General features: G+C 40.7%; 1 protein-coding gene across 8 annotated transcripts in view; it reads right to left on the bottom strand.

Annotated features, from left to right (window-relative positions):
- JADE1 (jade family PHD finger 1) overlaps positions 1-22,938 on the bottom strand; it is a 135,396-nt gene that overhangs the window by 13,815 nt on the left and 98,643 nt on the right. For 6 of the 8 annotated variants that reach the window (XM_086612112.1, XM_086612113.1, XM_086612115.1 and 3 more), the window contains 4 exons: positions 18,951-19,028; positions 7,987-8,069; positions 4,049-4,206; positions 182-369 (listed from right to left, as the gene is read on the bottom strand). In XM_086612112.1, coding sequence (XP_086468238.1) covers positions 182-369; positions 4,049-4,206; positions 7,987-8,069; positions 18,951-19,028 — 507 coding nt within the window. Of the gene's footprint in view, positions 1-181; positions 370-2,724; positions 3,025-4,048; positions 4,207-7,986; positions 8,070-18,950; positions 19,029-22,938 lie in introns of those variants that run through there. The other 2 variants (XM_086612121.1, XM_086612119.1) reach the window with 2 other exon arrangements.

Raw genomic sequence — 22,938 nt, 5'->3', positions numbered from 1 at the left:
TTATGAAAACATGTAACTTATGGCTTAATCTGGTTTCCCGTGGCTACCCCAACTCATGTGATTACTCATAACTCTTATCACCTCTTCCCACTGTTGTCCTCCCTAAAATTATTCCTAAGATTGTCAGCTTAAAAAAAAAAAAAAAAAAAAGGCAACAAAACCACAACTGCTCATTGCTCACCCATTTCCTTGAATTCTTCATTGGCAAGTTGCAGCCACGCTACATCCACATCATTGAGATCGTAGCGACACACGCTGTCTGCTAAGGTTCGAATGTCAACGTAGCCCAGCTCGGGAGGCTCCGAACCTGACGAAACGATGTACTTCCTGGGACGGGTAAACGTGACAGCTTTAGTCTCGGACACAATCCTAAAACAAACAGACAGGCAGACGTCAGGTATGCTGGATTGCTGACAGACTTGTTTCTAGAGAATTCAAAATGCCTCATTCTAAGTGACTAACCATCCTCAGCAATCATCTAACCATCTAAGCCATCACCTTGCACCACTGAGATGGGAAAGCAGTACAGTGCACTTTCATAATGGATTGGCGATACTGTAAGAAATTAGAGTTGTCCAGAAACCAAATTCATTACCAGAATTCTAAATAAAATGGAAATATTAGAGGATAGAGCTGTGCTTACTCGTACCTGAAATTCACATGTTTAAAGCTCGAGCAGGGACACTATTTATGTAGTGATGGCTGTTATATACACAGATGTTAAACTCTGTTTTAAGACTTTTTAAAAATCAATCTGTTTAACTACAATACCAAGATCAAGAAAATTCAAGGAAAAAAGTAGTATTTCCTGCTACATTTGAAGTTTTCTTTCTTAAAGTATATTTCTTCTGAACTTTTTGGGGGAGCTTGTGTAGCTACAGAATTGCCATCTTTGTGGAATTCAGGAGACCCTTCCACAGAGAATCAGTACTTTGCACTAGCTTCACCTTCACTTACCCAAGCAGATCCAAGCTCTGACATTCTGAGTCTGCATTTCCCCTGTCACAATCACTACTGCCATGCTGGACCAAGCGCAAATATTAATGAGCTGCTGCTGAAACTCGCTTTTCTCAGGTTTTGGAGGCTCCAGTTGGCCAACAACCACCATGAAAGTCTATTTTAGCTGCAAGCCAACTGGAATTTTGTTCGACCACAAGTATCAGTTCAGGAAACGGTAAAGTACCTACAGCATATAACTTGTTCTAGGTCAGACTTCTACAATGCTGCAACTTTGCAAAGCCAGGAGCTAAGGACCAAACCACCCAATTCACAAAGGACAGCAGCCATTCTACCAGCAAGCTGGTGACTTGCCTCCGAACAGAAAGATAACTGTCATTCCACCTACAGGGCAGTTCTTTCAATAGAGGACATCGCACCTTCTCTTAGTTAACTGCACAAACTGAAATTCAGTTTGGATGAAACCCACTTCACGACGTAACGCTGGTACCTTCAGGAGTGACAGGCCATGCCGCCAAACGACTGCCTCCAGCAGCACCAGTGTTGAGGATTTTTTGGTGCTCTAGTGCTAAAAGGAAGGAGACAGCACCACCCCATGTAGACACAACTTCCTGCTGGGAACAGCCTAAGCTCCACAACAAGCAGGACATTCTCCATCATATTTTGCCCCCATCTGAGTTAACTGAGACTCCAACATGTTAACTAACTCCTCCTGTGAGGAGACCCTGATCTGCCACTACTGCATGTGCACATAGATCTCAGGGTCCTGCACAGCTCTAAATCTTCCCCTCACCTAGCTTACTTCAGACAACAATCTGAGAAATGGTGGGCAAGAGACAAACGCTGAATTTGGGGCTTCTGAGGTACAGATGGGCACTGTGGAAAAATACAAACCTGAATGACCTTGCCAGCCTAACTGCATTACCCAAACTGTTCCCGGCCGTACTGCACACAACTAAAATATTACAGACTACTACATCTCACAAAGAATGTACTTTAAACTGGGCACTGCGCTCCGAAATCTTCTGCACCATAAATTCCTTCCTGAGTACCTCTCTATGTGGAAATCACAACCTCTGGGCAGCGCCCTGCACATGCTGTCTAAATACCACTGTAGTGGCACAGAAGAAATAAGCACAGGTAGTTTGGCTTCAAAACAAACCACCTTCATCTCTTTACTTCTGTGACAGAAAGAAGAAAAAAAAAGCAATGCTTACTACATACCAAAAACCACATTCAACTGAATTATCCATCCAACTGCAGGCTTACGCTGAATCTTGACACAGACTTGCTCCTTTCCCCACCCCCCTGAACCTCTCTTGCTGCCCTGACCAGTCACTACAAGGCCAAAACCTTTTATTCTCTATTATGTACCTCATTAGCATCAGCTATGTGTACTGTATTTTGCTTCTGTTCTACACCAGCGACTGTTTGACTATTGCTGATTTAATTTACAAAACATCTCTCTCCCCTCCCAAAGTCAGGCACAGAACAGTTCTAGCACTCCAACACCACCACAGCAGGACTCTTCAAATGTTTTGTGAGGGATGAAACAGGATAATAATCAGGCATCAGAGAGTCTCTCCAACCAGCAGGTGCTCTCCAGTAGGACCATAAGACAGCTCAGCAACTAAAAAAGTGATGCCTCCTGTGCTGATACCTACAACTCTGGGTGCCTTCTTTCCCTATCACCTTTAACATCTTAAATTTGGAGCAACCTCTCTGTTGGCCATTGCCAGAGAAAAGCTCTTGCTCCTAAGCGAGTACCTGGATCCACTATAGCCACAAACCACCTTCCTGAAAGATATGGGGTGGGAATCCCCTGGAAGGTCTCCCTCTGCTAAAGCCCACAGGTCTTGTGGCCCTCCTGCAGCCTTGGGAGATGCCTGAAATAGAAAGCAGTGAGGAGAAGACCAGGTGAGCACACATGCACAATGTGTGTGCATTTATGCAGGGACTGGGTGAGGTCAGCATGGAGAAGGCAACGAGCACTGCAGGGAAACAGTATGCTCCCATGTTCTAAACTGCACAGCATGGAGGAAAATGCCAAGTTCTCCTTGGAGCTCCAGGTCCAGTCCTTTAGAAGGAAGGAGCGGGTTTACCTGATGTGCAGCTAAGTTCCTCATCATCCAGACCTAGTGGGGCTGTGCAGTGGGCTGCAGGTTTCTGCACAGAACACAAAGTGCTAACAAACATTCCTGTAGTCCCCCTACTCCAAGGTTAAAGCTGGCAGATGCAGACCTAACAGCAGCAGTGTAGCATCCCTCAGAATGTTTTGCTGTGTATCAGAGACTGGGCTCTTCTGGCCCCACCAGCACTGGTGGGTCATTTGGTAACGCCTTATGGGCCAGCCTGGACTTACTGAAAGAGATCTAGTGTGATTAAATGGCAATAATCCTTGTTCTTGTCACTTTCTCCAACTCCAATCCCAACTAAGCATAGGATAGATGGGCTGCAGCACACTCCTGCTTTTACAACTGTACTGTTTAATTTGAAACAGAAAACAGTATCTAAGTGTAAGAAACAAGGTAAGGAAAATAAGGGTTTCTTAGATGAGAGCTAGAAAATCTCACATCAACGTATTTATTTACTTAAAACAGCTGAACTGTTGTACAACAAACAACTTCCTAAGTTAGTAAATGAAACAACTCAAAAAATAACATGAAACCAAAATAAATGCTGTATTTTCCCTAGCCCTTAAATCTGGCTTGTCTAACTGTTCCTTGAAAGGAACCTACAGCTTGGAACTAAGCACAAGAAGCATCAGACATGGGCTCTCCCAGCAATGCTGAGTGAGGTCAAGTCTGGGCTTAAATATAGAAGCTATTTTTAAGGTTCCTGTCATCACGCTCCATCCTAATGTAATGCCAAAAACGATTCTCCGACACTCGTATTTCAACACACAGGCAGAACAGGCCTGACTCTGGACCTCTCCAACCATTCAGAAAGCTGAGGCAGGTTGCACTTAAGCTGAAGACCAAGACCTTTCTAGCTAGACACTGTGGAACAAAGCTCAAGAAGCCAAGGCAATGTAGACACAAGCTGCTAGCACAGACGTATATGTATTTGTTTATATTCCTCCAAACTATACCTGGCTACTGGTTCTGGGATGGTCCCTGGGCTAACTGGCACCTGAACTCCCTTTTCCCACTCCTGCCTCCAAGGGTCTGCCAGCACATAGTATTCATCAGGGTTCAGCTGGAAGGAGTCATGTAACTTCATGGCAGTGATCAGGTCCGTTCTGAACACCTGCAAAGAGAGTGACCAAGAGAGAAAAATAGAGACACTGACATTTGATATTTACACTCTATGATTCACAGCTTCAGGGTAACCATGGAGCACAGTGTGTAACAAGGTCACTGTACCAACAGGGAACTAACCCGGCCCACTGCAGGACACAAGTTTTAGCTTCATCACAGACAAAAGGGGTAGCTGAAGGTGCAAATACTGACAGAATGACTTCCAGCTAACTCCACTACAAGTCCTGGCACTCGTCCTGCACTAGAGACATGATGCTAAAAGGTGCCACCCACTTTCACCTCCGTTTTGGCAGCAATAAAAGCTGCAGGAGCTTTACATCTTAAAAGAGCAGCATGAGGAAGGTTTAATTTTGCTAAAAGTTTTTTTTTAAGTTTTTTTAAATTATTGGAGCTCTGACTAATCCAAAGACATTCTAGAAATTCCCTGTGGTAGAAATCAAGGCGTAACTCTACCATGACCAGCCACAAGAGGAAATTCTAAGGAGATGACTCTTTGTGCAAGTATTTAAAATAATAACCCAAAAGATCAAATAAAATAAGACCTAAACTGGAATTCTGGTGGCAGCTTCATGTTCAGCACAGGTGCTTGTCATTCGATCAGCGAGACACTTCTGCATCACAGCTGTAATTTTACTTTGCCTTTGTAAAAGCATCCACCTCTAAAATAAACAGGATGTTGGGTAATTCTGGGGTCAGTAGCCATAACCAAGCAGCGATGCTTTCTTCAACAAGTCACAGAATGAAATAAAAAGGGATTCATTCACTCTTGTGGCGGGCGTGCTGTGGAACCGTTGCGGCAGCTTCAGCTGGGTTTGCCACTGCCTGTCAGCACTGCAGAAAGCAAAGGGTGCTATCACAGGCACCAGAACTACAAGCCTGCACTTGTTTATGCATATTCCAGCTCTCCCCACCCAGCTCTCCCTGTAAAGTAAGGCTGCTGTAGACTACAGCAATTGCACTCAGCAATCCTCACCTCCACAACTGCAAATTTTTAACTCCTCAATACCACATCCAAAGGAAAGGGTTAAAAAGCAACCAGGTGACAGAAAATAAGCACCACCAGGACAAGAAAAGATAGGTAACATCTTAAGAAAAGTTCCCCTGCAGAATTTTCAGTCCGCAGTCAACATCCACCCAGCCCCACGTTGCAGAGTTACAAAGGAAAAGACAGATTATCATAGAATCACAGAATGATTTGGGCTGGGAGAGACCTTAGAGATCATGTAGTTCCAACCCCCTGCCATGGTCAAGCACACACACACAATGGTTTGGGTTGGAAAGGACCTCAAAGATCATCTAGTTCCAAATCCCCTGCCATGGGCAGGGACACCTTCCACTAGATCAGGTTGCTCAAACCTCATCCAACCTGGCCTTGAGCACCTCAAGGGATGGGGCAACCACAACCACTCTGGGCAACCTGTTCCAGTGTTTCACCATCCTCATTGCAAAAAACTTCTTCCTTATCAGGGCAGTGCTTACTCTTCTGGGGCTGCTAATGGGGCAAAGTGACACAACCTCCCTGTCTCCTACCCAGTCCCAAACCACTGGTGACACTGGCTGTTTGACATTAGCTCCAGCCGACTGCTGCATATGGCCGAGGAGGCACCAGATCTATACCAGGTGCTAACTAGGCAGGCCTCCCCAGGACAGTGATTTCTGTCATACGCTGTTCACACACCTGAAATCTCGACAGATTCCCTACGATTTCTGGGAAGTATTTTAGGGAAACAGTGAACCTGATGGTTAATTATACTTCTGAGAATATTTCAGAGTGTGATTTGCCTTACCACACTGCACATCTTGAAACCTCTCTTCCCTCCCAACACACATACTATCCCACTTCTGTCTCAGTATGTTTCTGTTTCCACTCTGGTTTTGTCACAAAAATAGTATAAATCATGACGTTTTTCTTAACACTTGTCTTGACGTGTTCAGAAAAACTGCCAATGTTAAAAAATAAAGAATAATATTACTATATGAAGGAAAGGGTGAATGCAGGTAATGAAATATAATGAATGTTTTAAACAATCAAATTACAAGTCCTGGGAGGCTCCAATCAAGAAATGAAAACAAGCCACAAAGTAAACCGGCTCACAAAACAAACAAGCACAGCTGGCCAGGGGATTCTGCACTTTGAAGGGATTTGAATTAAAGCAGTTAAATGTCAAATGGAAAGAAAACTAAAAACATAAAATGGGATGAAAAACTTGCTCTATCTGAGAGTCAAAGTAACTCAGGCTCTCAGATAAATCTGTTGCAAAACTCCCTCAAAAGCAAAGCTAATGAAGCACCTGACAGCCAAGAAACTCCTTCCCAGGCCAGTGGCCCTGTGACACCATTCTTTCTGCTCTAATTTCTGATGCAATCAGACTGCCTGGAGCAAAGCAGGGCTTACAGAAGTGCTGGCTCTCAGAAGCACTGAACACTTCAAAGCTAAAGGGTGAAGCCCTGGCCACGCTGAAGTCAATGGGAATTTTGCCACCAACTTCTATGAGACCAGGATTTTACCCGGGGAGTTTAGCAAGTGTCACTTTTCTGCCAGCACACATCACCAGAACAGCGTGCTGTGGCTAGCAGAGACAACGCACAGGGAGGGAGGGATGGGGGGAGAGGGGGGGGAAAGACTGTGGAACAGAGTTAAAGGGAAGTACATGAGAAGTCAATCCAGGCTGAGAAAACAGGAGAGAACAGCACAAAACTGCAAAGATTCTGACAACAACTACAAGAAAAGGGAGAAAAGAAAACAGAAGAACACAAAACAAGAACAAACTGCAAGATTCATAATTATCTCAGATTATTTCTTGATAGCCTTTCATGAGGTAGTTCTCAAAACTGGGCCTAAGGGCCTACTTCTATGGGATGTACAAAAGATAACTAGGGAAAACAAGCCTGCCATCAGCAAGAATAAATTCACCGAAGAAAAAAAAGTCTTTAACAGCCAACAATCAAAAAAGAAGACTGGAAAACACCAGTACTAGCTGTAGTTCACACTGAACTATGAATGGGATTCTTCATGTGAAGACTCTCCTCTGGGCCTTAGGTATCCCATCACTGGGGAGATTATGCATGTCTTTTCTCTCAGCATCAATCACTCACTCATGCATCAGAAATACACGTATTGGGCAATTAAGTTAAATGAAGAAATTCCATCTCCCAAAGCTAATGCTTTCTTTGTAGCCTCTACAAAGTCTGCAGTATAAGTATTTGCCTGAAGATAGGGAGATTTAGCAAGAATATTTCCAAAGAATTGGATTGCATTTATATGTTACTAACAGTTGATCCATTCTGGAAAGTTGGAAGATTTGGATCTCCCTTGATAGGATTTCCTCAAAGCAGTACACAAGACAGAACTATCAGGCATCGGATTTCTAGTTTGACAAGCACTTTAACAAAGATCACACACCAAGACCCAACACCAACTACGAAATAAATGCACCTAATGTAAATTTTCACTGTTCACAAATCAAGCTACAAATAAAGCCTGATGCCTAAAATACTAGAAGAAAGACTCCACAGCTGTGTTGAATGGGTGTCAGACTATAACCAAATTCAGGGACAGAAACTGGTGCTGGCAGTGGCTGCGTGAACAGCTAAACTTTCTTACCTCCTAGTAAATGTAAAAAAAAGAAAACGGGGTGGGGAGTGGGAGGGCACGTGCCAGCTAAAATGTAGCAAAAAGAAAATGTAAATCAGAAGAAATGGATCCATTACCAGAACATGTGTACAGCTTTGTATTTGATAGATGTAATGAAATGCAAATCAAATTCACCTCAGAAGGTTTCCGATCTTCTTGTCTGGAACATGAAGTCCTCCGATGTCGAGATCTGGAATGCTGGGACCAAGTGGACAGACCTAGGATACAGAAATGGTCATTTGCAGACACTGCTGCCATCTCTCAATAAAAGGCTGTGCTCTCCCCGCACACCCATAGCGGCCAATTGACTTGACTAAACGAGCAAGGCAAGCCAGAGTCAGGCTTCTATGACAAACCTCAAAAGACTCTTTCAAAATTAGCCAGAAAATAAAAGTTACTCAGTCGTAAGCTTCTGTGATCACTCTCCTGGTTTTGTTTTGTTCATAATTTTCTACTGATACATGCATGTATCGGTGCACTGCACTCACTGGCTTTCTACCCAGTATTTGAAGAAACCTACCTCATAATATGCTTTCCCCTGAGTATCAATAAACGACTTTCTGCAGATTAATAACTGACCAGGAAGTCTGCTGATAGCCTGAGATGTACTCTTTGAAGCTAATGTAGTCATGTCCTAAGTATCTGTATCGGTTACCCAATTTTTACCAGAGCAAGCCTTTTCAAAATGAAGCACACTGCCATGCACACAGAGCAGAGCCCACAAAACAAGCTGTGGTCTCTTCTCTTGAGCAAATCTTTCGGTGTGGTTGTACAATTTGGTCTGCATAATCATTCATTATATTCCAAACAAATTATACCTTTTTGCCTTGAAGCCTTTTGACAGACTATCTGTCAGCTTTCAGAAATATTTTAACAGAAGAAAAGGCAAAAGAGAAAAAACCTACACTCTGCTAACAAGGTAGTACTTTGATATGGGAGTACATCACACCCGTGCAAATCAACGAATTTAATTCAGTAAGATTTACAGGTACGGCAGGTATTTTCCATTGCCAACTACACAGCAGTGACGAAAAAAAACGCCGGTCAATCCTTATGGGTTGGAGAGATGGAGGACTTGTAATAAGGTCTGTATGACAGGGACACTAGGACCTACGCGTTGAACTCTGAAGGACGAACACAGATTTTGCAACTCTGGGCATTAATTGTAGACAAATAAAACGGAACAAGGCAAAGGCCTTCCCACACTGCTCTGTGCACAGAGATGCCAGGAGTAAAAAGTTTAAAGTTACAGTTCGTAAGAGTAGCATCACCTCACATCAGCCAGCAGAAACCCCTTGGGGATCAGAAAGCACTGTTCAAATACAGATTGCACAGGATAGGTCAAGTTCTCTATTAAAAACAGAAATCATTTTCAAAGTGAAGTGACTGTCCAAGACTTTCATTGGAAAGATACGACTGAGTAACACATCGTCATCACAATTTGTTATGTTGTAGTTACACTTTTGACTTCTCTTTTCAGTTAGGAGTATGTTAAGGAATCTGTCCCAACAAAAATCACTCTGTAACACAGCAATGATAACAGATGGTACGCAGAATGTGCATAATGGTCAAAATTGAGGCAAGGTACACAGCAAACAGCTAAAAACCTTATCTTCTTAGGTAAGAATACAGAAAACATTATTTTAAGTAAACATTAGTGTTTTATATTAGACGTTGATGATTTGAAAGATTTTTGAAGTGTCCTGGGCACGTTCCTAAGCCTCTCTATTTTACAATTACAATTTTCTATTTTTATGAAGGGGAGAAAAAAAAAAAAAGGAAAAAAGTGATCAAATGCTATTTACTAATCTGTGTAGAAAGCCAGATTCCCAAGACCATTCCACTTAGACGTTCTCTTGAAAACTAAAGAAAAAACACAAGCAGCAGTATAAACTCCTTCTGAGCATCCTATCAGCCTGTAACTAAACTCAATCTAAAAAAGTCAGAGGAATAAGTGTCAGATATACAGCTAAAATTCATGACAGATTTTTTCCTGCAATATAACAATTATTAACATTTTAACATTCAGACAGATGTGATTTCTTTAATCAGCAGCCTCACTAGAAGACACAGACCACATACATACTGGCACAGATTAGTATTCAGTTCTCATGGGTTCTGATACTCCCCATCAGCAAGACATTAATATCCGACCAACTATCTGCCACTGAGGCATGCAGCCAGTTAGACCACTGCACCAGCAAGTCAGACGCTTTGAAATTCCCTATTTGTTTGTGGATCTGAGTGTTTTGCACACTGTTGGACCTAGGGGACGGAGCCTGCCTACAAGGTAATTTGTCCCGTCAAAGTGGTGTTTGATTCCGAAGTTTCTGCGGGAGAAGAGCTGGTGAGTCTGGAGGCTTTAATACAGTTGTTCCCAAGTAATGAATGCATCCAGCAAAATTAGAGCAGTAGCAGCATGATGTACTTCTGGATCTTTACCCGTATGCTTTAATTCAGCTCTGATGACAACTTATCAGAAACTGGAAACAAGTAAGCAAGTGGATGGGCCTCTTTTTTTTTTTTTTTTTTTTTTGTAATGTGAGTATTAAAAGATGGATTTCCAGGTGTCCCTTGTGCCACAGAAAAGCTACTAAGGCCAGGAGTAAAATAATCCCTACCATATATTCCATCTCCATTTCTTTACTGTGACCTCTGCAGATGCTACACATCAAAACAGTGTCTTAAATGTGTACTTCTATTTTAGATGCCGTCCATGTACAAAAGGGTTAGGCCACTGGATTAATTAACTATTCCACGCAACAGGAAAGGTCAACTCTTAGCCACAGAACTACAGAATCTTCATTTTAAATTACTTTTTTAAAGGGCTATACGAAAGTATGCTACATAATATTTCCATGCACAAGGGACAACTCAAACACAGCCAGCCTTCCTCAGGATGTATTACAATGAGTATTTTTTCCATGCCAACTAACTTACTACAATGAATAAGGGAATAAATAGTTTCTTACATAGTTCTGTAGTAGCTGTTTCCTTGCACATAAAATTGGTGAATGAACAGTGAAAACAAAAAATGTTTTTACTAAGTTATTGAAGAGACTATTGTATTTTTCTGAGCAGTGTAAACTGACTGTACATTATACCAGGAGAAAAAGGTGGAAGAATTTCTCATGGGACTGAGATTTACTACCCACTAAGATCTGTAACTGTAGCTAACAGATGACCTTTGGCAAGGGCTTCACTTCAATAGAAAAAACATTTACTCACTGAATAAACAAAACCCAACTGTAAGGCACACATTCACAGATTCAGACAAAAACAACCACCACCACTTACACACAAAAGTGCAAGAAATCAAGAAGCCAGACAAATGATAGTAAAATATCCAGCCCATAACAGTATTAAATTTAACTACTTTTGAAATCTCAAATAAGAGTTTCAACCCTGCTTCCATTGAAGTTAATGACAAAGTATGACTGCCTTTAACAGTGCCAAGGCCAGGTCACTGAATTACCCACAGCTGCTTTCATTAATAAGCAATCCACCCACTCTGAGTATACCAATAAAAGGGCAGGAGGAAAAGGATGGATGTTGTTTGACTTTTAAGCATCCTTTCCATATTTTCATACCTAATCCAGAAGAAGGACCTCACTGAAAGGAAAACTTCACAGGCAATTACAGCTACTTCAGTAATTAATGATCTGATTTTTACGTCTAAATACACGAAGTAAGAACCATTCCTGGATTACGCAAAAGGAACAATCTACCTTGGTCAAAATAAACACAGGATTCAAACCAGCTCTTCTGTATCATAAAAGCACACAAACCTAATTCAGTTATTCTAGAAAGATTCCAGACACTTTTCACCAAAACTAGCCTCTTGCATTAAGTATCCAAAATTACCATATTCATCAACCGTTTTCTGAATACCAGCCTTAGTCCTAAACTGGATTAGGATCACCAAGATTAGAACAACAACTAAAGATCCAGACAGAGTTAAACTCAGTTTTCACAAAATAACAAAAAAAAAAAAAAAAAAGGGAAGTATGAATCACTGGGATTTGGAAGATGCAAAACTTTTGTAAGATAACATCAGATACCTCATGGGAGAAATGAGAAATGAGTTCTACAGCAGATGGAAAATTAATGAGAAGTTAAGAGACCCCATACTACCAAAAGCCATGTGAGTAACAGTGAATATGAAACATACACAACTCCAAAGCACGAAGCTAAATAAACACATCCAAAACATGCATCACTATCATCATTAGACATCAAAGATAAAAGGAGCCTCATTAAGTGCCTTCACTGCTACATGACTGCGCAAGTTAAGGATTAAAACAGAAGCCTACATAGCACCATCACTCCAGGAGATACACCAAGACCATTCTGATTCCTTTACAGCCAGGACCCTTTCAGATGTCCTAAGTGTTCATATGTTTTAAAAGGTTTTCATCACTGAGAACCATGGAGGAGGATCATAGTCTTACTATATAGCTCAGTTTTCCCTTTGCATTTATCCACTTAGAGACAAAAATCAAAAGAAATCCCAAACAACTAATGAGGCTGAATTCAGAGCAAGACAGGCAAAGCTCTAGCACACTACTGGTGCTGGAAAGGTGACTTCCACGACTCGAGTAGGGAAGCTTTCTGTTGCTCTAGGCTCTTATATACACCTTACACTGTAAATACAGTGTTTTTGTAATACTGCCACGGGGTGTATATAACACATAAACCTCCCGATAATAAAAGAAAACAATCAGGGAGTGTGAATTCTTTTCCGTATTTATGAAGAACAAACACTTCCAAAAGGAAAAACATTATCAATTCTAACTGTATCCATTTATTACATGATCTGTGAAGAACAGGTTTAAATTCAAAAAACGCCCATGAAAACAGAAAAATCCTCACAATCAATAAAGCAATTCAAGCCCTTGGGGAATTCTACCCCACAATACACTACCCAGCAGGAGCAGAAAAGGCTCAGCTGTTCTGTATCATGCACAAGGCTGTTGTAAAGCCACCTGCAAGGCACCCAGCTGTGTCCCCAGAGAACTACCTGCTGCTACAGCCTCTGAACACTTCAAAGCCTTAGATCACCAGGCGTCTGGAGCACTTCTCCCACTGTAAATACACTCCCACTACACCACTACGCCAGGCGGCACAACAGAGCAAAACATCCCCGACAAGGATGTATGTCTGGCTGTCACTTCTGCTTAACGCTGGCATTTCAAGATGCCGATGCTGCTCCTCAGCTCGCTCTGAGACCAACTAGGTGCTGCTGCCAACACTCTTGTCAGAAAGATCTGCAGCCTGAAGAGAAAATATAGATGCTCAGTCTCCCCATTTACTACCTGGCCCACAACTCTCTACAGTACGCCTTTATGTCACTTAGACGTAACTCCACATGTCAGACTCAAATTCCAGCACAAACAGAAGAGAAGCAGACTATTCTAAGGGCAGTTTTCCATTATAGGAGATTATACCTGTAATGGTATGCGTATAGAAAGAACTGTCTGTGCAGAAGTCTTCAGGCCTTATCACAGAGCAAGCAGCATGTATGCAAACACAACCTATGACATCGTTTCACATAGCCAAATTTCCCTTCTCATGCTTCTGTTGCCGGAGGATTTGTCCATCTATCTTCCTTATTTTTACATAATAGTGGATTATTATACAATAATCTCATTCAAGATCAAAACAGAAAAAGGAGCAGCCTTTTATCTTTTGTCAACATCAATCCTACTCAAAATTTAGCGTCATTTGACATGTTTCACCGTAACAGTATACAAAATATTAGCCCAAGTTTAATACAGGTTACCGAATCAGTTTGAGTACCTCCCAGGACGGCATTCATAGGTTGATAATGTGATGCTGTCAGGCCTTTCAAAACTCCAGAGGAGTCAGATGTACTCAATATTAGCAGCTTGTGCCTCTCTAGAAATGACAGTCACGGTTATGTGATGTCCCTTCCTCAGGTGCGATATCCTGCCAGCCCAGATAAGTCCTTCAAGTCACTCTTCCAGATTGCTCAAAAGCGTAACGATTTCACCAAAAGCCACCCTGTCCCAGTGACCATTTGTCGTCACTCCGAATGCCACAACCCTTTTCCAAAAGCACAGCAGTGACTGCTAAACTTGCTGCTTAGCCCAAATTCCAGCCCTGTAACTTCGTTACATTCTGCTGTTTAATCCCCATCCCTTACCTACCAGCCAGTTCAACTGAAAACCAAAAATGTTCTTTCCTTCCTTTTCATAAAATGCCACACAGCATTACGCGCACTGCTACGTAATCGCCGCGTTTCAGGCCAGCAGCGGCTGCAGTTCTGTGGTAACTGACGTACACACCTACGGCTATGAACTTGGCAACCTCTGTGAAGGCACTCTGGGATCCATCTCAAACAGCGGGAATCCACTGGGATGAAAAGCCCTTTCTAAACTTAAGATCCTTATCGTTCAGTCGGAGCAATGGATCTTGGCAAAATACATTTAACTTTAAAATAACATTTTAGCAATTGTAGAATAAGAGTCCATCTAAAACACAGAACTATATTCCATAATCTATAAGCATTACATCTTACATTTCTGAAAACCGATGTGAAACCCTGTAAATCTTAGAAGTACTTTTCATCTGCAAGTGTCTTCAGCTCCTCTCCCAGACACTCCGCTGTACGAGTATGATGATAACTCCTCCAAGAATAAACAAAGAAGCATCGTGGCACTAAGTAAAGTGTGAAGAAAATCATGCTGTGAATTCCTTGCTCATGGAAAACAGCAACCAAACTCCTTGACATCAAGGAGGGCCTGGATTTCACCCAAGCTCTCTACAATACAACTGTCTGCGCTTCAGATCTTGTCTCAAACACGACCTGTCCAGGTGTCCAAGCAATATGAGCAAAAGGAATGCCCTGAAGCCATAAATGGAAACTACTCCACTGCACAACTTTATCTCACCAGCAAACAGAGCACATGGACTATTCAGCACAAACCACCTTTGCAGATTTGCAGATCAAAGAGGCTAAAAAGTCAGGACAAACACTGAGCAGGAAAGATAAAACGGCTTCAGTATCTAACATTTAATTAGAGTAGGACTTGGAATCATAAGGAGACTAACTTTTTGCCATGGAGGAGCAACCTGAAACAGAACGTAACAAAAATTGCTTTAAAACTATCAAAGTTCCAGCCAGCCATGCAGATAATAAGGACGTAATTGAGTTTGAGGTAAACATTACTAATTTACTTAATACAGGTTTAGAAGAAGACAGCATGTACATCACAAGGCTTTATGATGGGCCTGGCTAATATTAACATCTATTATAGTTGCTGTAATACATTATAGGGAAAGGGACAGAAACTAACGAGCTGCCAGACAACAAAAAAAGGATTACTTTGAGGTGCCAGCAATTTTAAATCCTTCCCCAAGCCTCTTCCCCAACACCATTCCTCTGCATTTAGACAAAAGTTCAAAATCCAGAACTATGCCTGCATCCATTTTTCATTCAACTAGATTTCACGGATAAAATGTTCAAAAGTGACCTATAATTTCAGTAAACTAAATCCCTGAGAACACACTCAGATATCCAGGGACTAACTGCAGAACTGCTGTGCGCAGCTTTCACTGACATCTCTTGCTCAGTGCTTCAAACACGCTATTTTGGCCTCACATCTAAATAAGGATTCAGAACTCTGATTTTTAAGGTGACACAGCTCCATGATTTTCAGTAGGTAGGCTGAAGGACGTAAAATAACACTTTTGGGGGCTTGAAGTCTGCACTGAGCTTTTGGGAAAGAATCAAGTCAGAGGGCAGAAGAGAAGTGATGAGAAAGGCAAAGATTGTCTTTAAGCTGCAAGGCTTCAAAATACTGCAAATAACATGTAACCACCCACACTAAAATACCTTACCTAAGTCAGTGCATACATGCATGTACGCTAGGGCTGCAGCCATGTTGTTAAGCATTCTTCTGTTCTGTACTCACCCCTAAATAAAAACGATTCTTCCTCCCTTCATCTCATAAAAGGAGAGCACCTCTTTCTTCCTCTGAAGAACTACAGATAGGCTTACTCTTCAGTATAACACATTTTTAGTGCTTGGGGTATAAGGCTTGTTTTTCTATCACCTTGTGACTACCAAGCAAACTGATTCAGTTAAGTGATCTAACAGAAAACAATCTCTGTATGTGCATTTATTTTTTTAGATAAATTCCATTATTAGCAGTATCATTATTATTACCTTATAAACATTCAGGTTCCTGAGTTCAATAAATAAAATCTGTATTTCTTCATGCCAAAACGTTTTCCAGGTGGCACTAGTCTACACGGTGGAGTCTACCCCAGACAAGCATCATCATTCAGGTTACTCCAACAACATTTATTCAGCGACACTCATGATGAATCTGAGACGCCTGATCACACAGTCTACCAAGGCACAGTATGAAAACTCAACTGCAGAACTCAAGAAACCCAACAGCTGGAGGCCAAATCCTCACCTTGTGAGATGAGGGAGAGCAGTGCTGAGCTCTAAGCTGAAGGACTATCGAGTTCAGTACGATTGGAGTGCAAGAAGCACACTGGAGGGTCAAGAGGTGCCACTGAGTGAAGGGAAGCAGATGTTTGGCAATAGGATTCCAACTAAGTGTTGATTAAAATTTCAACTTTTCAATTAGAAGACGGCTGTTGGAAATGCTCAGAATAGTCTATTTAATTGTTTTCTGCCTCTGGAAACTCTGAGAAAGAAAAATAGCTAGGGAAAAACTTAGAGCTTTCTACACAGAGCCCAGAAATTCACAGAAATTTTTACCTTTATTTTTTTTTTTAGGTGACAAAATTTGCTTACACTTTTAACACCAGCATCAGTACAGTGAATCAGAGATGCTACTGGCAAGGTAATAATACAGAAATTAACATAGTCAGAGTAATCAGTAATTCTACTAAAGACACTAAAAGATTAAATGAAGGTGAAACCTGTAAGGGGAGACCCTTGACATTCAAACATAGCTGCAAGGAACTACTGGTATCTCCTAGAACACGAAAAGTGGAGAGAAAGGGCCTGAGCTCAGACATTGTTCTCAGGGAAGTGTGAATGACAAAAAGCCTTGGAGACGCTGACCCTACATTAATCGTTATCTCAGCTTCTGATTATTAACCCTTGATTTTTTTGAGCATGTGCTCAGTAATAGAATGAATATGCAGGAACCTGTACCTGAATTTGCCCAGTAACTTCACAAGGGGAAAAAACAATAATGAATTCAAGGGAAAAAAGGTGTAGTGAAAGGGAAGTGGTATGTATTTCAAACAATACTTGAAAACACTTCTAAAATTTCACTGCCTTTTGCCATTTATTCGACAAATAGTTATTCATATTGATTAGGCTTTAAAATAGAGAGATCATAACAGGGCAAGGGTTTTTATTCTTTTCCTAACTCATTTTTTAGATCTTGACCTCCGGAACAGATGAAAACACAGTTTTTTGGAAAACACAACCCAGTAAGTCGACAACTCTACTGCAGATAGTTATATATCAAATGATATTACAAATAAGCATTATAATCAGCAACAGATCCATCAACTGTATCTGTTTCAGAACTTCAAGATTATCTGCTCCATATTTGATTTGGTAAAGCCTGTAACACAAGGCACATGAAGGGATCAAAGAGTCAAAAAAAAAAAAAAAAAACCCACCACCAAAAAAAACCACCACAGATAAGAGAGTAAAAATAAACACTATTATCAAAATGAAACACTATTATATGAAGCTGCTAGCGAATGAAAAAAGGGTAAGGAAAAATGCTAATGAAAGACATCCCATTTGCTGCTACTTGTCTATTTTACTGGTAAAAACACATATTTGTTTTGGGAAAGCACATGTCGCCTTTGAAGAAATACACCAACTTTAATTTTTACAACTCCAAGTAAACTTCTAACCAAGAAAAAACAGGTCTGATTCAGGATTTTTCTTCTTCCAAAATCCCCCAGCTGCAGGTAGTTCTCCAAAACCAAGCCAAACCCCACATCTTTAATATATTTCACTCAATCCTTATTTGGACTAGCTCCTAATCAGCTTGCTAGTCCTCACCTCCTTCAATCCTTTTACCACTCCTCCATTTTAGCACCAGTTTGCCTAAGGTTGTTTTAAGGCACAGATTTGGCCATACCTGAGCAGACTGCCATGCAACACAGACACCCCTAAGAAATGTATGCAGATGAAGTAGTGGTCTATGCAGGGCCACAGTGCAGCACCCAGTAAAGCTTTCAAAAGCACCTGGAAAATCTCCCTGATCATTTTCTGTTACATTTCACTCTGAAGTCTCACAAAAGACTTCAGATTTGAAGATGTGCACTCAGACAGATCAAATTAAAACCAGGAAAATCTGACAACTGGCTAAACTGTGCTATTGTCAAGTACAATCAACTTGCTTGTTTGGGCAAATAAAATACCTTGGCTCATTTCCCAACCTGTCATTTTATCTCCCTCCCCCCCTTTCTTTTTTTTTCTGCTTAAATGAAAGATTATCAATCCCTGGAATCCAAACAGAAGATATATATATACACCATGCACAGCTCAGTGTTAGTTACATTAGTACAGAAACAGCTAAAAATAAAATTACATTCTGTATCCAAATTACTGATTTACTGAATTCAAATTCTTGTAAGTTATTCCTCAAATAAGATCATGTTCAAACAAAGTAAGGAACAACTTTTATGCACCATCAATCTTTTCTACTGAAGTTTGAAGCAATATGCCTTTCCATTGCGTAAGAGTATGAGAACACTGAAGCAAATTTAAAATCCTCATGTAAACTTCTACTAAACAGCACGCTGTGGACAACGTCAGCAGATGTCTCCGTGCAAGTTCTGTCCTTGTAATGATAAACTGTGTTGCCTGTAAAGATTTTAAAGACGACGACTAATTTCTTCTCGTTTTATCTTATTAAGTAACACTGTACAGTCAATACAGTGGAGGGGTCCTGAATGTAGTGTCCACCTGTGCTCAGAACAACTGAGTTCAAAACTACATCCTTGTAATACCCATTTCTACCAGTCCACCCAATATGCAAAATGCTTCTGTCACATAAATAACTGCATTAAAATGTGTTTTCAAACTCATAACCTACTGCACTCTACAACAAAAAAGCACTTACTGCCATTGTCGTCAGAATCCTCGCTGCTGCTAGGAAGCTGACGCCGTTTCATGATCTCCACGGGAAACAGCAGGCAGCCTGCAAAGCAATGAGACAGCACTTAACCCAAGATGATAATACACAGTCATCAAGTTGTGTTTCTGATGGCATCCGAGGATTTACAGCAAGCAAAGGAAAACAAACAACTTTAAACAGCATCTGAAATATGAACAGCAAACATCTCAAGGATGCTTAATTAGGCAGTCATCATACGAGCAGGTGAACAAAACTGGAGAGTATCAGCAACAACCCTATCAACACTTTCACCCCAAAACAAAAGCATATTTTGTTCTGAGAGGTCTTAAAATCACTAAATATCTGCAGTCAATCTACTTAACTTCCCTGCCCATTCTGACACCAGCATTGCAATACAGTAACATTTTTACTGCTTCTGTAAATATTTACTTTGGCTAGTATGTTTTTGGAACCATTTTATTCCTGTTTAAAGTGCCAGATTTACAAAATCAAATATTAAAGTCATCCACTTATATACAAAAAAAAAGAAACATCAGCAGTAGCAAGCCAAGTTTTCCCAGATGAACTAAACATGCATCATTTATGCCCGTGAAGGCACCTCCCTCCCTCTAAAGTAAGAGAGTTACTTCTCCCTGCAGGCACATTTCTAGTGCCTAACCTTAACTGTTCTTCAGGAATCAGACCACCAATTGATTACACGGAAGCTCCTCCAAACTGCCAGACTCCTACCAACACTGCGTTCAACTGCACATGAACCAGTGATGTAAAGGCAAAAAGTTCCGTATCTTTCTAACTGCTATTCACAGAGCGCTGGTATTTTTGCACATATTCTCTGTGGAATGAAACCAAATTCGGAAAAATTAAGGAAGCTGTAAATAGCTAGTCAGCATTTACATGTAAAAAGCTATTAAAAAGTGCAAGTTGAGGAGCAGAAAAAACACAACAAGACAAGTGCAGAAAGGCACATCCACCCTAAGCTAAACTGACAAGAACTCTAGGATGCACATCAAATCCCCGAGCCATTGCTTCCCACATTATCAATCATGGTATCAACAAGGTCTGGGTGTTCTGCAAGCAGCAAAGCCCTCACACATACCTCTGGGGTGCACATTTGGAAATCAGATGCCAAAATGCTTTTTTGCTTCTAGGTAGGTGCAGAAAATCTGATCTCTGCATTTTCATGTGAGTTGGGATTTCCTACAAACCACTCAACAAAACTCTTTTTATCGACCCTGCATTATACAGGTTACTACTTCAATTTTGTCCACTGACACACGTCTCATTGTAATAGACTCAACAATGCTTTCAACTTTTCTAAGACTAATTCCCAAAATAAGAAAAGCCAAAATGCCTAACCAAAGCCTGACACTACTTCCAAAAGAGCACAAAAATATCTTCTCTTCCCAAAGTGATTCATATAAAAAGAAATAAGCACTTTTTTGAGGAAATTCCTTTTATCATCACTAGCAAATCACAAGCAACTGAACCTGAGACTCTATTTTGCACTTCCAGTGAACTGAACACAGTTGCACGAGCCTGAGCACTGCAAGGTTGCCTCCTTTTTCATGTTATACATGCAGACAGAGAGGGGGGGAAGCCGCCCTCCCAGAGTGACTTTTCAGAGTGGGACTTAATATGGCTGTCCTTGAATCTTGTAAGAGTTTTGAGCTGCAAACTTTACTCACTAAAGGTGAAGAGAAACTGAATGGGTCACTTCACCAAGACCTTTTGTCACTGTTTCAAGAGTATAAGTTCACATATAATGTCTGATGCCAGAGAATAAAGAGCCATAGATGACAGGCTCTTAAAGTGATAGAAGAATTCTCTCCAGAAGAATTGCTTTGAAGCAGACCAGAACTTTGTGCATATTGCTCATGGAAATGCTGCCAATGAATAAATACACAGACCAGCCTGGACCATCAAAATCACCTGAATGCAGACCTGGTATAAATGTAGTAGATGCAGAGCCAAGTTCTGATACAGCCACTTATAAAGACAGAAAGCCAATATTCAGACCCTAAACAGGCCAGGACAGAACTAAAAAATCCATTAGCTGCTACAAGGCCAAAACCAGGGGAATAAATATCTATTTTGTAAAGTACTTCTTCTACCAGTTCACATACTTTTCCTCTAATTGAAAGCAATATTAAGAATAACAATCTGCAAGAACATAGTCACTTAGAACGGAAATATGTCCCACAAAGTAAAGAGGATATGGAAGAAAATAAAGAAAAAATGTTATCTCAGAAATGTAGCTTGTTTATTCTTGGTCAAAATCCTCACTTCTTGGTTCGTTCTCACATGATCTGAAAAGTACTATGCACCATCAAGCAAAATAACACGGCGTATATACACTGAGACACATTCATGAGCTTGCAATGAACAGGAAAATTTGAAATTCTGCTCCTCCACATCTTTTTGGATAAGTGTATTTTGAGTTCATCTTCTCCTAGCCCTTCTTTCAGCAAATTCAGAAAATAAGGGAAGACTTAGAAGCTTCTCCATCCTACCACGTGTCTTTAAAAAACAAACTAAACGTCTTTTTGTTGTTGTTTAAAGGAAAGAGTGGTATTCACACCTCCCAATTCAAGCGTTCTCCACAGTTCTTCAGGAAATAAGAGAAGTCAGAACAGAAGCCACTTTAGTCCTAGCGTTTAAGAGTGTTAGATAAGGCAGCTAATTTCCTTATCCATTCAGAAACCTGACAGAAGTTGGCCATGGTGTTCTCAACAGTGACATTAAAAGAAATATCTCATTTGATGAAGCTTCTGTGAGATTCCTTTATAGATCATGTGAAGAAAAAAAAAGAATTAAAATCCAGATATCTCATTTTACCATCTTTGAACATAACCTGAGTTTACAGGGAGCTAAATCACAGATGGTAAAGCAGCTTTTGGCTTCTAAGAGCAAGTCTCAAACCTCATAAGATTAACCCCCTATAATTTTTGTCATTAGAAGTAATAAAACAGCTTTTTTCAACTTCTAAAATCATTTTAAATCGTTTCCACCAGATGTTCATATCTGCAGTTCAGAACAAGCGTTCTAGAGATAACACTAGAACAGCTAATAAGAATTACAACCACACAGATTGAAATGCTGCTGCTCTTAAGGGTATCACAGTGCCTCTGCTCAAAGACTATCAGTTTCTATCAGGTGACGGTGACCTCGAAGTCACGCAAGAACTGCATTAAAAATAAACACGGATTATGGATAGTGATGGTTAGGTGCAGATGGAAGGCGCAGGCTTTCCCTGTTCAACCACAGACATACACATTTTCCCAGCATGTTTACAGAATACTGTAAATTCAAGCAATGCTTTTTTAATCTTCGAGGAAAAAAAGAAACCGAACTACAACAACTCGTTCTTCATGGGACATCCTTAACGAGGTATTAGGGAGGTATTTTTACACTGAAAAAGGCAGAATGGAAAAACTATCAAACTTTTCAGTAAAATCACTTATCTCATTCTCTTTCCTTTCCTAATCTGAGATTTAAGTGTCAGCAATATTACTTTTCTTTGAAATACTCACTCCTTGCAGTCATGAAAATGCTGGTATTTTTCACTTGACTTTATTTTGACATACACTGAATATACTCAGGTGCATGTATAATGCATCTGATTCAACTCTCATCTCATTAAAATATATTCCGAAACTGAAGTAGGTCTGTCACTTTCAACAGGTCAGAAGAGCGAGCAAGTTCATCGAGACTGATTGCACCACAACCAGTTTAATGATACAAATTGGCTATGATCCCTGTGCCTGCAAGCAAAGGGACTTCACATGGAAGCATTAAAAGGGTGAAATATTTAAGCCAAGCTTTAAGATTTATACCAATAATAAGTAAAAACTATGCACTCAGCCTGCCACACTTGCAGGACAGGAAGAGATCACCCAGGTTACTGAGCTCAATTCCCAACCACGTAATTGCTGTTTAGTCCAGAAGTTTCCACAAAACATTCACTGCACCCACA

The sequence above is a fragment of the Tauraco erythrolophus genome, chromosome 5, assembly GCF_009769465.1.
Source record: "Tauraco erythrolophus isolate bTauEry1 chromosome 5, bTauEry1.pri, whole genome shotgun sequence".
Lineage (NCBI taxonomy): Eukaryota > Metazoa > Chordata > Aves > Musophagiformes > Musophagidae > Tauraco > Tauraco erythrolophus.
The sequence above is the reverse complement of the archived record's forward strand: the minus strand, read 5'-3'. Positions and strand labels throughout refer to the sequence as shown.